General features: G+C 41.5%; 1 protein-coding gene across 5 annotated transcripts in view; it reads right to left on the minus strand.

Moving 5' to 3' along the window:
* The window catches only part of CTDP1 (CTD phosphatase subunit 1), a 181,441-nt gene that overhangs the window by 102,157 nt on the left and 62,532 nt on the right, over positions 1-16,752 (minus strand). For all 5 annotated transcript variants that reach the window (XM_039524376.1, XM_039524378.1, XM_039524374.1 and 2 more), the window contains exon 11: positions 6,578-6,743. In XM_039524376.1, the coding sequence (XP_039380310.1) occupies positions 6,578-6,743 (166 nt within the window). The remainder of the gene's footprint in view (positions 1-6,577; positions 6,744-16,752) is intronic.

Below are 16,752 nucleotides of genomic sequence, written 5' to 3' on the forward strand. Positions count from 1 at the left end.
TGAATTTGGTAGAGCCATGTGTATAAGTGAGCTCAAAGCAACTGTCATTTTACAGTTGAGACACATCCATCTGATCCAATTAATATTTTAAACTAACCAAAGGGCTAGTATTCACTGAGATAATAGCTTTCATTAAACTGTGTGAGGGAAATGCTGATCCTTAATTCACAGCATGTTAGTTATAGCTACATTTACTAATTTAGAATACAAAACAGTAATCTATAATATACTTAGCAGGATGGAAGTAGTAGGGACAGTGATAATATGGACCAATGAATTACAATATTCTGCTTACATTAGCCTTTGTATAAGGTGTATGCACAAGTACTTGTTTGAAAGAATAAAACATGGAGAATGTTCCGCTTAGCTGAATCATTGTGTATACTTAAATCCACTTTGATATAAAATGCACATTTTGTAATGTATCCTTTTGCAGATTATGAGTTAAATCTTCAGCTGGTGTAAGTCAGTGCATCTCCACTGAGTTTGGTAGGAGACAGAAGAGATGGATACTTGAGTGTGACCAAGTTTGGATCCAATTCTCCCTTTCCCAGAGAGCCTTGTCTGAGAGGAAGAGAATTTATTTATTTTTGCTGTAGGTAGAAGAGAAGACAATCCTAGAGGTGATGGATAGAGCTGGTGAACCCAAGGATGGGAGGCGGCAGCAGCAGCAAAAAGGGTTCTAGCTCTAGTAAATAAGGAAGTGAAATGCTTACTCACATAGGCTGCACAGGACCAGTTATTCCAGGCTATGGTAACTGCAAGGAGGGCTCTGCTGGATGAGAAAGCAGTGGCGCCAAGGAGAGGTTTTGGCATTTCCTTCCTCCATGAGACCCCCCCCCATCACTGGACTTCCCTATAAATCTGATCAGCCAAATCATCCTGGCAGCTCCTCTAGGGCTGGTTCTCTTCTGATCTACGGCGCTGAGAGGAGCTGCTGACAAGTGGTAGAAACATCTGCTTCATTATATTCTACTCCCATTTCAGTCTGGCATGGCTGTGACATCACCACACAAGGTAGGGAGTGGAAAGTCGGAACTTCTTCCCAGAATGGACTCAGTATGGACAGCAAGAGAACTGAGGTATCAGAAGGTCATTTTCTGCAGCTGCTACTAGGAGATAAATGAACAACTGGGAAGGATTGCTTCCCTGGAGGCTGAGCAGGGAAATGGGATGGAAAATCCTGGCTTTGATAGCTTGACTTACTGTCAAATGAAAATTCATTATGCAAACTGGTCTCATAACGAGAAATACTCTTTACAAGTAAGTGAAAGGGCTATGAGAAGACATGGTAACAAAATACGGGTCTTTTTTAAAAAAAAAATAGTTTCAAGGGGTAAAAATCTGAACAAGGCTGTGGAGGCTGAAAGCCACCCTTCAGTTGCCTGATAGATATCCATGCAAAACAGCCAAGTAAAGACCATTGCAGGCAAATGTGAAGCCAAGTTCCATCAGCAATGAAATTTTGTGCAACAAGCATACAAGTTATCTATGGCATCACAAGACAAGAGGAGAGTAAGATAAATTTAACTTGATTCAATAAGGGTAACTACTTAATTCTATACTTGATACGTTTCACAGAAATCTCTCCTAGTGCCATTAAATAGGAGAATGATCTTAGAAGTATAGCTTTCTTAATATCTAAGAGGCTTCGAAACACTGGTCTGAAAAAGGATGTGATAAACCTTGTTTCTAAACATACAAGGATACTGGTGATCTCGTCAAGTATTGGTAATTTTGCTACTGCTTGCTTATTTAATGTAAAAAAAGATCTGTATGTGGCAGCTAATATAGAAAAGATACTTATGATCCATATGGGTTTTGGAGAAGGATTTTTGGGGAAGGGGGTAGGAGGTAGAGCTGTTCTTAATGCACTTGCTCTGAGGAATCAGAAGTGTAGGACTGGAAAGGACCTCAGTAGATCATCTAGTCCAGTCCCTTGTACTCAAGGCAGGACTAAGCAATAGTAGACCATTCCTGAGAGGTGTTTGTCTAACCTGTTCTTAAAAACCTCCAGTGATGGAGAATCCACAACCTCCCAAGGCAATTTGTTCTAGTGCTTAACTAACCTGACAGTAAGTTTTTCATAACATCCAACCTAAGTCTCCATAGCTGCAATTTAAGACCATTGCTTCTTGTCCTTTTCTCAGAGGTCAATGAGAATAATTTTTCACCCTCCTCCTTGTAACAACCTTTTATGCACTTGAAAACTTATGCTCCCTCTCAGTCTTCCCCAGACTAAACAAACCCAATTTTTTCAATCTTTCCTCATAGGTCATGTCTTCTAGACCTTTAAATTATTTTTGTTGTTCTTTGGACGTTTTCCAATTTGTGAACATCTTTCCTTCTTGTTAGGATGATACTTTACAGCTATGTGCATTTGCTTTTCTACTGCAAACAAGGGGAGGAAAAAAGTTAGTCACATAAATCTATTTGCAACTGATTGCAAGAAAAGCAGATTCATCCATGAACAGACTTTACTAATGGAAGTTTTCCATTAGTTACAATGAAAAAATGCTCGGAGGCTTAAATGCTTCAAGATAATCCTAATACTTCCCCCCACCCCACTCTCAGAATAGCAAATTTCCCATGCTGTCGAACACTGCGCACTTAATTCACTTTGATACAGAGTGCATTTCTTTTTGATGCATTCTTTTGCAAGTTACAGGGAGATCCTTATAAGTTTAGAGGTAAAATTCCTACAGGTCATTTTTTTTTATATCTTAAATTCACTTTTAGTAGTTAATTTAGGTTCATTTTAAATTTTCCTTGTCCTTGCCTCCACTTCCTAGCTACACATGGGTGATCTCTGATGATTTCTGTAAAAGAAGCTGATAGAGCAGAAGAAAAGAGCAAAGTTGTTTGCTGTTAGGCTGGACCATTCACAGGCAGTGTCTTTTCTCCAGAGCTGTGCTTTCAGTGTTCATCTTCCACCATGTCTCCTGCATGCCTCATAGTATCATTACATGAACACATATATACATGTAATGATACTTGCCAACTCTGATGTATGCATGTGAAACCTGGACCATGTACAGATGCCATGCTATGAAGCTGAATCACTTTCACATGGGCTGTCTGAGGAAACTGATGAGGATAAGATGGCAAGACAAGGTTCCAGATACCGAGATTCTCATACAGTATTGATCTTATTGAAACTGACATGTTTCTATAATCTTAAGTCTTACATTTTTCTGTACAAACATTCACCCTGTTGCTCAAGTCAGAACATTCAGAAGCAATAAACACGCTTTTAAGAAGTACTTTTAAGAAATGGCAGTCTATCTAATGAAAAACTACAGGAAAGATTTTTTCAAACACTGAAGGAGTTATTGATAATACTTAGTAATCAACTAAAGAGAGATAATTATATCAATTTAATGTGTACTGTAAGAGAACCAAGAAGAACTAATGGAAAACTGCAGAAAATACACATTTATTTATAATGCACCTAGAACACATTTAGCTACTGTATTTTCCGGCATATAAGACGACTTTCTATACTAAAAACAACCCCCAAAAATCAGGGGTCGTCTTATACGCCGGGTATAAACAGCGGGCAGCCCAGAGCCCTCTGATTCCCGGCCGCGGCTGGGATTTAAAAGGCTCTGGGCTACCCGCCGCAGCAGGCAGCCCAGAGCCCTCTGACTCCCGGCTGCGGCTGGGATTTAAAAGGCTCTGGGCTCCCCACCCCTCGGAAGGGGGGGTCGTCTTATACGGCGAGTATAGGCCAAAACCTATGTTTTAACTGTAAAATTGGGGGGGAGGGTCGTCTTATACGCCCAGTCGCCTTATACGCCGGAAAATACGGTATTTCAGAAACTTTAATGAAACGTTAGAAACTTTAGTGTGTCACTTGTAACTTTGTAATTTAACATGATAGAGCTGATTATAGGCATTTCTGTCATTTCAGGGCATTCTGAAATCCTTCAAGACATTTAAGGAATCTGGATCTTTATTTGAAGTATTAGACCAATCTCCCTGTATTATGCTTCCAATACAATCAGTATGTATGTATTGCTCTTTGCTGCTTTTACTTTTCCATAATAAGTACCATGTTACCTCTTCAGCACTCCCCACAAAATTTCTATTTCAAATTCAGCACAAAAATGTCAGAACAGAGGTTATGATGTTCTGTAGTCCTGATGTTTTTTAATATTATGGCTTAACCAGAAGATCAGCTATGAACAGCATAGGTGAGAAGGACCAAGGGACACAACCAGAAATAAATGGCTGCTTTGGATGGGTAGGTGACAACATTTCCTTACAATGACTTAGACTTCGCACAGAATCACATTTGTTCTTGAGAGCATTGCCAGTTCAAGTAACCTCATCATCAGGGCTCCTACATGGAAAATCCAAGCAATGGAAGATTAGCTATTGTGTCACCTGGGAGCCAGATGTTGGAAGAAAAGTTAAAGTTACCTGATGAAACATGAAACAAGAGAAGCTCAAAAGTAGATCACATGCACAGGAACAGGAAAGCAAGCAACGTAGTCTATATTCAGAAACATAGCTACTGCTATCACAACATACTTATAAGCAGCTTGCTGTTGTCACATGACCACTACTCAACCCTTACATTGCAGATGGAAAAAATATGGATGTGTGAGGAATGAACACAGAGTTTGGAACAGTCACTTCAGAGATGGTCCAAGAAGTAAGGAGTCAAGAAAGGTTCTCTGACAAATGCCTGAGCAGAAAATTCTACCCTCAGCTATCACAGAGTAAGCTACTTCACTTCACTGTCAAGGCCCTTTTATAGCCTATCCCTACCCCACCTATCATCTCTCCTTCATTCCTACCTCCGCCCACAATGCCAGCCTCCATCACCTACTTGTTAAATTTTCCAACGTACTTGTTTGAAAACTGCTTTCTCCCAAGCCATCCCTTATGCGTGGAAGGAGCTTCCTGTAAACATCTGCAAAACTAATACATTATTCTAATTTGAAAATCTAACAAAAATCCAAAAACTTTTTTGCTTGTGGTGCCTACAAAAAAGCTTAACAGCTAGGTTGGTGGTGTACTGTGCTGACCAATGATGACCAATAATCTCTCATTGTTTCCTTGTACTCCCCTCACCCCTCTGCCCCCGGTATGTCTGTCTGTATCCATCATCTCTTGTCTTACACTTACACTGTAAGTTCTTTGGTGCAGGAACAGTCACTTTACTGTGTTTGTACAGCACCTAGAACAATGCAGTTGGGTCTTTAACTAGGGACCATAAGTGCTATAAATAATATTTGATTATTTGAGAGAACTAGCAAACAAATGTGATGTAAATGGGACTGTTCATTATACTTTTCAATCCAGCATGCAAAAGGAAAGGCAGACTCTTGACCAAGCTGTATGGAAATTATTATATCCACCTCCAAGACGGCATTCCGAAGACTCCAAGCCCAGATGAGATTGCAAACAATACCAGTCCCAACTAATGTAAAAAAGCTATTTAATACATACTGCCCTTCTATGTTTACTGTTTGATTTGTGATGCAAACAAGAGAGCTGGAAAATTAAGTTATAGGAGTATTCTCAGTGCATTTAACAAATACACATCTTTTATTCAGATGTTGGCATATTAACCTTTGACAATACCCACAGATAGCAAATTCAGTTTGCAACTGTTCATTGTAATTATTTTGTAATTAATAACATTATCTTACTGCCTTACATGAAGTGGCCTTATTTTTTGCATTTGATCTAAATATTTTACCATGTAATATTCATTATTTTACACATCATTAAAAAAAATAAAGTGTAAATTAAACCTAGAATGTATACTATAGCATCTAAGTAGATATTAGATATACCAGTAAACCTAGAATTTTACATAAATCAGCAACAATAAATAAAGATATTGCTAGGTTTTTAAAAAGTCTGAAGTTGGCATTGAACATAATCCTATTTCCAAAGGATTTCTCCCATACCCCACTGACTTTCATTTTTAGGTGAAACTAGGTTTCAAAATTCTAAAAGTCACCTTCACCATAATTTAAGACTCAAACAATGCACATATCCAACTCTCTATGAAACAGCTGTTTCTCCTTTCTTAGGCAAAATACTGCGTGTATTACTGAATGCCAGTTACACAAGGTTGAAAAGGAAACTATGGTTCCTTCTGAAAGGTCACACACAGATGATGGGTTTTTTAATCGGTGATCTTAAGGGTTTTTAGGTTCTCATTTATATGAAATTCAGTGTGACAATGTATAGTATTTTACATAACTAACATGCACCAAGTTAAGATCCCATACATTTTCTTTTGTGCCAAAATTATATTGATATGAAATAACTACTTTACAGGCCTACGACCATGAAAGTATTTACAGCGGTGTAGTTTAAATTGGTTTTACAGCACATAGCTGCATGTTGAACAAAACTGTATTTTTAAGTCAATTAAAATATTTTTGTTTCAAGTTAGTGTAACTTGACTTTTCCCCATCAGTAGTTACACGCACCTGGTAACATGCAGAGTCATTTCATGTATGTGCATAATTTAACAGAGTTAAATACTATTATGCATAACTGACTAACTCAATGATACTGTTAGAATCCTGACACAGTTAGTTTAGCTCACCTCTTTATCCATACTCTCTAAATCCTCTTTACATAGTGTGTAGAGTGGCATTGTCTCGGACATACTTGGCTGGCGTTTCCGTTTGGATGGACCAGGTTGATCTTCATTCTCATTTGCTGGTAACTCCTCTTCATCAAACAGCTGCTGCTGATGTGGTTGAACAACTCTGAAAAATATCACAGGTCTCACATGAGAAAAATCATTTTGAATTTCAACTTTCATAGAACTGAATCAGATTCAACATGAAGTGTACTGTTATGGAAGAGCAGCAGTACTTCAGTGAAGCTGTAATGTCCTCCTTTGAATACCTGGAACAATCTGATGTGTCTGGAATTGGAAAAATTGATCACTACACCTTCTCTTTCTCACTGTATTCTTCTCCCCTCCCCCCACAAAAATCTGCATATTCGAATTGCCTATACCAATTTAAAAGTTATAAATATAGAAAGCTCGTCAGGACACTGGAATGCCTATCCACAGTGCAACATGTCTTTTGCCAATACAATCTGAAGATATGTGGACCAGGTATTGGCATAATCAGCCAGGTGCTAACACAATCTTCCAAATAGTTTTGTAGGTAGCGCTATACTGGCGGAACTTTTGCTGGTAAAGCTTTCTAGTGAAGATAAGCCCTTCCTCCCCAGCATTCTGAGAAAATGTTCATTACTTCAAGAACAGCTACACTACATCTGTAAGATCTCAAAGAAACCATGCACACTTTCATTAAAACATTAATATTGTAGACACATGGATTGAAGGAGGGAAATTCAAAATTAAAAGTAGATTGTGGTTTTGTTGGGAGGGACAGGAGCTTTAAAAAAAAAGACAAGAAAAGAAGGAGGGATACTGGCTGTTAAAACCAATGTTAAAAAAACAAAACCACTTATTCTTGATCTTGAATCCATAGACTAGCAACGGTAATCTTTTTTGCTTGTGTGTCAAACAAAACAAGGTAATCACCACATGGATCTCAAGTGCTGGTAAATAAAGTGATTTATTCTGTCTATTACAAAAGAGAGAGCGAGCAAGCGAGGTCTTATTACAACACTAGAGACTATTAAGGCCTTTGGATACACTTTAATCTACATCATATGTAATACTGGGAGTTTGTGCTTTTCAAATTTTAATTTTCCTTTATATTGGCCTGACTGAACAACAAAACAATGCTGTTTTGTGAACGTAGTCAGTATGAAATGTTTGACAGCCTTGGAGGGCAGAATTTATTTATCCAAACACATTGACAGTGCAGGAAGATGTCAATACAAGCTTCCTCACGTCACCTGGAGAAGACAGATATTGTATGCGTCTCCATGGCTATTCGTTCCTTGGCCTCTCGGTCTCCAACAAGTGCAAATTGTGATAGCTTATGTATTACAGAAACATGTTGCTAGCAATACCAGACCACATTTTTAAACAGAGTATGTATCTAAACTAGCAAAAAGAAAACCAAGTAAGTAGTGTACTAGTGCTACACTCCCTATTGTGGAAATGGCTGTAATAGGGTACAATGAACCAAGATAAAGTCTCTCCTGAAATGGAGACCTGTTTGTTAACAGGTGCAGACCTCAGTGCTACAGAGCTGAAGCACATTGGCAAAGTCCTCCACTGCCTCTATGTACACCATCATAAATCCATTGTATTTCAAAAAGAGTAATGATGTCCAAGAGTGGCATGAGTTTATTACCACATGTTCTACTTAAGTATTATACATTGTTTACAACACGGGAAACTGTACAAAAACATTTTACCTTAGATAACGGTGAAGCTGAAATACGTCAACCTGTGCTAACTGCTAGTTTTGGCCCGTCAAAACATTTATCATTAGTTAGTTTAGATGTTTTTGGTTATTACTGTGATTTTTTTTTTTTTTTTTAAAAGGACTGACAAATTAGTTAGCCTGTTCCAGTATTTGATTTCTGTAGCTCTGTTCTGTCTCCAGGGTACCCAACTATTCAAAGTGGTAAGTGTGAAGGCCATATTTCAAGTTGTATTCTTATACTGACAAATTTTGAGAGCAATACAATGTTGTCAATGCACCAATGAATTATCCAGGACAATCCATTTACACAGAAAGCATCATCCACAGTAAAATACTTATTACAGTGCAGAAGAAATATACTCATTTACCTGGCACTGATATAAAAGCTGTATACCATGTCCCTGATTCTCTTCTCACACTAGATTTATACTGCTGTAACTCCTTTGTTTTCAACAGAGTTACTCCCAATTTTATACGGGATGAGAGAAGAATTGGGCTATCAGGTAAACTAGAAAAGATGCTGGGAAACTCAGCTATAAGGTCGCACGCACACACCCCTACCATTACCGTTTTGATTCAACAATCTGAACTTCTAGCAGCCCAAATATTTCATTTTACTACCTCATAAAGGGACTATATGTTGAGTCAACAGACATACACCTGAATAAGTGCGGCTCTAGCACCAGTGGGAGCTTTCAATCCAATGTACTTCTGTATTTTGGGACATAACATTTTTATTCAATGTCTGGCATAGCTGAGAGATACAGCTAGGTCCCAAACCCATCCTTTTCCAATAGTTTTCTCCTGCTGCCAGCTATGACTCCAACTGGTGCTAACATTTTAAGATTGAAGAACATGGCGGGGGGGGGGGGGGGAGGATGGACAGAATTATATTCACTGGATAATTACGTTAAATAAACTACATAAAACCCAAAGAAGAGGTTCTGAGATATATTTATTACATTGTGCAACTAAGAACACGGGTCAATTTTCAGAAGGCACAAATGGCAATTGGGCACCTACATACTATTTAAAGTAAGGCATGTAACTGACATTTGTGCCTTTGAATATGTTCCCCTTAGAGCTCATTTGTACATATACACAAATTAAGTTATCAGTGAACACTATAGTTATACACAAGAAGCCCCGATGCCTTCACTTTTAGAAGTCTGGTAGTGTCTTGAAGAGCTTTCATCTTCTCTATCCCCCAACAATCACCTCAGGTTTTCCAAAGTAAGCCTTTGCAAGCACAATCACATACCCCTGCACTGCAAAACAAATATTTAACCTTGCAAGATATTACCTCCTTTGTAAAATGTGGTCCTGAGGACAAGAGACTTGGATTCTAGTCTTGACTTGGACATTACCAACTCTGACCTCAGTTTCCTCACGTGTAAAAAAGGGATATTGCTATGTATCACCCAGGAGAGAGTCATAATGTTGCAAAGCGTAACATTTGTGAAATGGTTTGAGTTCTGATAGCAGCCATTGAGAAATTATTTTCGAAGCATAATGTGAATTTATAAAGCTCAGCAAATCTGTGGATATCTACTTTACATCCACGTCTGTGGACCACGCTGGTGGATACAAATTTTGTATCTGTGCAGGGGCTCTATAGATTTAACATCTCTTTAGCATGGAGTGGGCAAACTTTTTGGCCTGAGGGCCACATCGGATTTCCGAAATTGTATGGAGGGCCGGTTAGGGGAGGCTGTGCCTCCCCAAACAGCCAGGCATCACCCGGCCCCCACCCCCTATCCGGCCCGCCCCACCCCCCCCCCCTTCTGGCCCCTGGGACTCCTGTCCCATCCAACCCTCCCTGTTCCCTGATGGGCCCCCTGCCCCATCCACCCCCGGTCCCGGGCCCCTGACCGCCCCCGGAACCCCCGCTGCATCCAACTACTCCTCTCATTCCTGACTGCTGCCCCCAGACCCCTGCCCCATCCAACCACCCCTTCTCCCTGTCCCCTGACTGCCCCACCCAACCACCCCTTCTCCCTGTCCCGACTGCCCCATCCAACCCCCCCCTTCCTGACTGCCCCTGTGACCCCTACCCCCATTAAAACCTCCCTGTTCCCCACCCTCTGACCGCCCCAACCCCTATCCACACCCCCGCTCCCTGACCACCATTACCCCGAACTCCCTTGTCCTCTATCCAACCCCCCTGCTCCCTGCCCCCTTACTGTGCTGCCTGGAGCACTGGTGGCTGGCAGCGCTACAGCCACATCGCCCAGAGCCGCAGGACAGGCGGCTAAATAAAATAATAATTGGAGATATACCAATCTCCTAGAATTGGAAGGGATCTTGAAAGGTCCTTGAGTCCAGCCCCCTGCCTTTACTAGCAGGACCAAGTACTGATTTTTGCCCTGATTCCTAAGTGGCCCCCCTCAAGGATTGAACTCACAACCCTGGGTTTAGCAGGCCAATGCTCAAACCACTGAGCTATGCCATGCCACCACACAGCGCAGAGCACTGGGTCAAGCCAGGCTCTGCAGCTGCACCACCCAGCGCATTGCGCTGGCAGTGCAGTGAGCTGGGGCTGTGGGGGAGGGGTCCGGGGCTAGCCTCCTGGGCCAAGAGCTCAGGGGCCAGGCAGGAGGGTCCTGTGGGTTGGATATGGCCCACGGGCTGTAGTTTGCCCACCTCTGGTTTAGCACATCCTGAATAATATCAACTGTATATTCCTAGTACAGAGAAGCAAGTCTCATGCTTGCTTTTATTCTCAGTCTGACTGTTCTTAAGATTTTGTTATCAAGTGGAATCTTGGTCCCTCCTTCCTTGTCTTCTTTCTCAGCAGCTTTTGCACTCTAGATGAAGTAGACAGCTTCCAAGACAGGAGATGCTGTTACCTCATATTGTCATAAAGTTTGAAAAAATCTCTATTGCATATAGCCCCTTGAGAGTTTATCTATAAAACCAACAACTCTTACATTTCAAATCCTCAGTCAGCTCTCTAGTTGCTGCAGGTGGTGTTTGCATCCTTTGATATCAAAGTATTTCTTTAATCTACAATCAGAGATTTTAAGAGGTTTGCAACAGCACTGATGGAGTCCAATTCTGTGACCTGGTCACCAGGACTTGCTAACTTTTCACTGATGTTAGTCTGCACTTTGGAAACCACCCAGACTTTTTTGCATGGTGTATTTATAGTCCAAAGTAGAGTTTACTGATTTTTACTACTGCCTTAGCTTAATCAGCATATATAAATTGCACAAGAAAATTATAAAGGAATGTTTTTAAATACCTGAAATGTCAAAACATCCATTGATATGGATTGAGCACCTGTGTAATTGCAAGAGGATTACTGTTTTAATGACAAATTCCAAAAGGAAAAAGCTTGAGGACACCTCTCAAGACAGGAAAATAGAGTTGCAGGCACGAACAGGAAACAGCAGGAGATTTTCACAGCTCTTAATTAAATTCACTATTTTTTGGTTTAGTTTAATCTCACTAAGAAGGAACTGTGGAATCGGTTTCCTGTGAGTCAAATGTTTAGCTGTTCTACAAACCATTTTAAGCCATCATTGTACTTCTGATCCTACAGCCTCTCTATGCCACACTGGACCTGTGGCACAAGCTACACTGGCCTCAGCCCGGCCCAAGCTTGTGCCAGCTGCCTAAGATCCCAAGATTCATAACAGAAATTTGGAATCATAAGTATGCCCTGGGTATGACCCTTAATGGCATCCACAGCAACAAGAATTGCTCACCAAAGATGAACGCAACTTTGCAAGTCTGTCTTAAATTATTAGCTATTTCAAATTGTCACCAGCAGTTAGGGCACCAATATCAACACACAGTTCTGGGAAGCTGTATAAATTTATGAAATTAACCATATGCTCTCAACAGCCAGAGCAACAAGAGCAAATAACTGTGCCTTGTTAAGCTTTGATGCACAAGAAATATATAAGCCCGGACTGAACACTTACGCATATGCTCAACTTCAATGAGAATACTCGCATGAGCCTATTATGCACATGGACAAATGTCTGCAGGATCAAGGCCTACTTTTATTAACTTTAAGTGAAACATCTACACTACCTTCTGAGGAAAGCCATCTAGATGTCAAGCTGTATTCTATATAGGTGCTCCCTTCAAAGAACACAACATTTGAAAGCCAGACTCACTCTCTAAAAAGGGAAAAGTAATTGAATAGTAAAAATCACCACCACCACCACATCTGAATACTCAGTAGAAAGACACCTTAGCTTTCCAAAGCTATAGGAATAATTCTGCCCTAATTTTAAACTGCAAGAAGTCACTGATTTCTTGTTGAGACGTGATTAATATGGCACTGCAGTCTCCTGCCAACAGAATGCTATTTATCAATGTAAAATATGGGAGATATGACAATATAGTAGAAATGCTATCCTTTTCCTCTTACATTCTTAAGTTTTGTATTCATTCAAATAAGATGGGATTTTCAAAGGGGCCTAAAAGAGTTTGGTTAGCTCATCAGGGACTATTCACTGTATTTCTCCCTTTGCCAGATAATTTGTCACATACAATCTGAAAAATTCCATCTTGGTAAGAAACTGAACTGGAGAATATTATTTACAGTTAGAAAAATGCAGTAGTCCACTTGTACCCTCAATACAACTGTTGGAAGGCAAATGTTCAAAATATGCATCTTTTTCAGTATACAGGACTACTCGTAAAGAATAATAGGTTTTACACCACTGACGTCACACCAAACAATAGTACAAAACATGAGGGACGACTTAGAGGCTTGTAGTGAAGATTGTTTAATAAAATAAAAATACTCTTTTCAATCTTTACAGTTTCCACTGATTATGTTGAATAAAAGATTAAATGCTAATTCCAGCATCTCAGTTGTGTTTATTGAATTCTGCTCACACAAGTTTCAGGAATATATTTTCAGAACTGGGAGCACAAAATTCTGTACACATGAATGTGCATGTACCTACACACTGAAGTAATTACATGTATTAAGGTCCAGGATGCGTGAACACACTTCTGAAGATAACAAATATCTTACACCCTTCTACACTGGTACAGATATCAGTGCAACAACTAAAATGATGCTAAGGAAAGGTTAAAAAAAACATTCAAACGCCATTCTTAAACTACATCGCTCATTAAGAACAGTGGCAAGAGATACAACATTGGCAAAGCAGCATTAAAAACAATTCTAGTCAGTTGAACAGTAATGAACACTAATTCTGACAGCTGGACACTAACAACTGCATGTATTTTGTTAATTTAGACCTTGATCCTAAAAACATGTAGGCATGTGCACTTTATACAGTTCAGTGGTTCCATTAACATCAGTGGGAGTATTTACCTGTACTAAGTTAAGCATCTGCACACAGGGTGTTTGTGGGACTGCCATATGGTAGTAGTGCTTATTTATGACCTTCCAAGTGTGTCATTTTATTCATACGAATTGAAAGACACAGATGCTTAGTAAAGTTGGGTTTTGACTTGTCTTCTCCACTTAATTCCATTGTAGGCTATATTAAACACATTGGTGTAAATATGACATGAAAACTACCATGGATTTAGCATTTTAAATGACTACTGTCAAAACCTTAGAAGCAAAAAATGCACTTTGAGTACGTAAATTAAGACTAGAAATTCTACAGATGAACATGCATTTTTAAATGAATTCCACAATATTTACTTCAGCCATAAGTGCTCGCACTTCAGTAAGCTAAAATATTTGGTGGTCTCTTTACTGTCACTTAAAAACCACAGTGCTGCTTTTACCTTTCACATGTAAATTATACCCATTTTCTAACAAGTCTGCCTTTATCTTTTACTATATTATTAGTGTTCACTGGGGTTTATCATCATCTTATTTTTACTTTAAGTCCAGCATGCCATCTGCAATGGTTTTCAGACAGCATTTAATTACTTCATCTCAAGAATTGTTATAATTCCACTCTTAACATTTACTAATTTTTTTTAAAAAACCCTCTATATTAAGATGCCAATTGTCAAGATGCTTGCATATAAATAAATGACTTTAAAAAAAACTTAACTAATCCCTGCTAAAAACAGTGGCCACTTAACTGCTGTCACCAACCCTAACAATTAAAAAAAATCGTCCCTCTAAACTACCATTATAGTCAGGGAATTGTTGGTAACCGTCTTTTCTTCTTTGAGTGCTTGCTCATGTCAATTCCCTTCTAGATGAGTCACAAGCAGTATCCATGGAGGTGGGCTCAGAGTTCACAGTCGTGCAGCTTGCAACACTGCTCTACCGAATCCAGCATCATCTCGGGCCTGCTGGGTAAAGCGCGTAATGAGACGAGAATTTGTAGACAGATGACCAGGTAGCAGCCCTGCAGATGTCCTGAATCGGCACTTGGGCCAGGAAGGCCACAAATGAGGCCTGCACCCTAGTTGAATAGGCGGTTACAATCACTGGCGGAGACACTTTCACCAGACTGTAACAGAAACAGATGCAGGCAGTGATCCAAGATGACATCCGCTGGGTGGACACTGGACAACCTTTCATCCTGTCTGCCACCATGACAATCTGTGTCGACTTATGGAATGGCTTGATTCTTTCGATGTAGAAGGCCAGAGCCCTTCTGATGTCGAGAGAATTAAATTTGTGCTCTTCCTCCAATTTATGAGGTTTTGGAAAGAAGAGTTATAATTTTCATAGGCATATATTTGCCTATCTTGGGCAGGAAAGCTGGGTGTGGACGCAGCTGAACCTTGTCCTTGTAGAAAACTATATAGGGCGGCTCCGAGGTAAGTGCCCTAAGCTCAGAGACCCAGTGGGCAGATGTGATTGTCACCAGGAAAAAAACTTTCCAAGAGAGAAAGAGAAGACAGCAGGAAGCCAGAGGCTCGAAAGGGGGAAGACCCATGAGTCACAACAGCATGAGATTCAGGTCCCAAGGAGGGCCAAGGTACCGGACATGAGGGTAAGATACCAGACTGTCATGAGCAAAGACCAACCTGCCTTGTACTGGAGTGTGGGAGTATGAAATAGTGGCCAAGTGGAATCTAATTGACGAAAGAGACAGGCCCTGAAGTTTGAGATGCAGCAGATAGTCCAGAATCAACTGCAGCAAAGCCCGTTTGAGACAGATACTCTGGTCCACAGCCCACCATGAGAACTGTTACCGTTTGGCCAGGTAGGTGGCCCTGGTGCAGGGCTTCCTGCTGCTCATCAGAACCTACTGGATACAGACCAAGGACTGCTGTTCTTGTGCTTAGCTATGCAGTAGCCACGCTGTCAGGTGCAGTACTGCCAAGTTCAGATGCAGCAGGCTGGTGTGGTTCTGAGAGAGAAGATTCAGCCAGAGTGGCAGTCGCAGGGGGCAGCCACCAAGAGGTCCAGGAGCGTGCCACCAAACCAGTGTTGATGAGGCCACGCTGGGGCGATCAGGATAACCCTCACCCTGTCCTGTTTGATCTTCACCAGGACCCTGTGGATCAATGGTACCAGTGGAAAGGCCTACATCAAAGCTCCTGGCCACTGGAGCAAAAAGGCTTCCAACAAGGAGCCCTTGTCAATCCTTGAATTGAGCAGAATGTGTGACATTTCCTGTTCTGCGAGGAAATGAACAAGTCCACCCGGGGAGTCCTCCATCTTTGGATTGCTTGGCCATCTCCTCCACCTCCAAGCCCAAATTCGAGGCCACCCTCTACAGCAGGGCTTGGTGCTCCCTAAAGGGTGGGCTGGCCCATGAGGGTCCCACAATTGCCTTGTCAGATGAGGAGGATGACTACTACTGGGGGAGGGACTGGGGCCGCTTCCCCTTCCTTTGCAGCAGGCAGCTGCTCCTCTTCCCCAGTGTCGGAGTCCACTCCGTGCACTGATTCCAGTAACGTTGGTGCCCGAGGTTGCCTCTCTGAAGCAGCAAGGGAAGACTGCTGCGAGAACGGCACCGGCATGCCCCATGCATTCCAATAGGGCCATTGGCCTTGCTACCATGCCAGCACTGTAGGGGCCGAGATGTTTTCCGGGGCCCCCTGAGGTTGGTGATGCCTTGGCGAGGTGCTAAAGTCCTTCTCCCACCCTGAAGAGTCCCCTTCCAGTGACCAGGGAGGGGCTGTGGACGCCTGAGAGTTGTGGCTGATCCTTGGAGCAGGGGAGTGGTGCCAACAGGCGCCTGCCAGTGGACCGATACCGGGAATGCAGGAACCAGTGCCGTGAAGAGGATGGGTCTTCATGACATCGGGGAGAGAGACTTGTGCCGTAGTGTCAGCTGACAGGAGGGTGAACAGTGCCGGGCATATAGGGACTGATGTCCCATTGCAAATGATCTGCATCATGCCCGTGGTGCCAGCGAGCTAAGCTGTCTAACCGGGGACCTACGGTGTGGAGTCAGGGACCTTGGCTGTGCAGACGGAGACCTCGGCCTCTGCTCAGGGGACTAGTGGTGTACTACTGCCCACTGAGGTGGTCCCATGATCTGTTTGCCCCTAGATT

The sequence above is a fragment of the Mauremys reevesii genome, linkage group 2 (assembly GCF_016161935.1).
Source record: "Mauremys reevesii isolate NIE-2019 linkage group 2, ASM1616193v1, whole genome shotgun sequence".
Lineage (NCBI taxonomy): Eukaryota > Metazoa > Chordata > Testudines > Geoemydidae > Mauremys > Mauremys reevesii.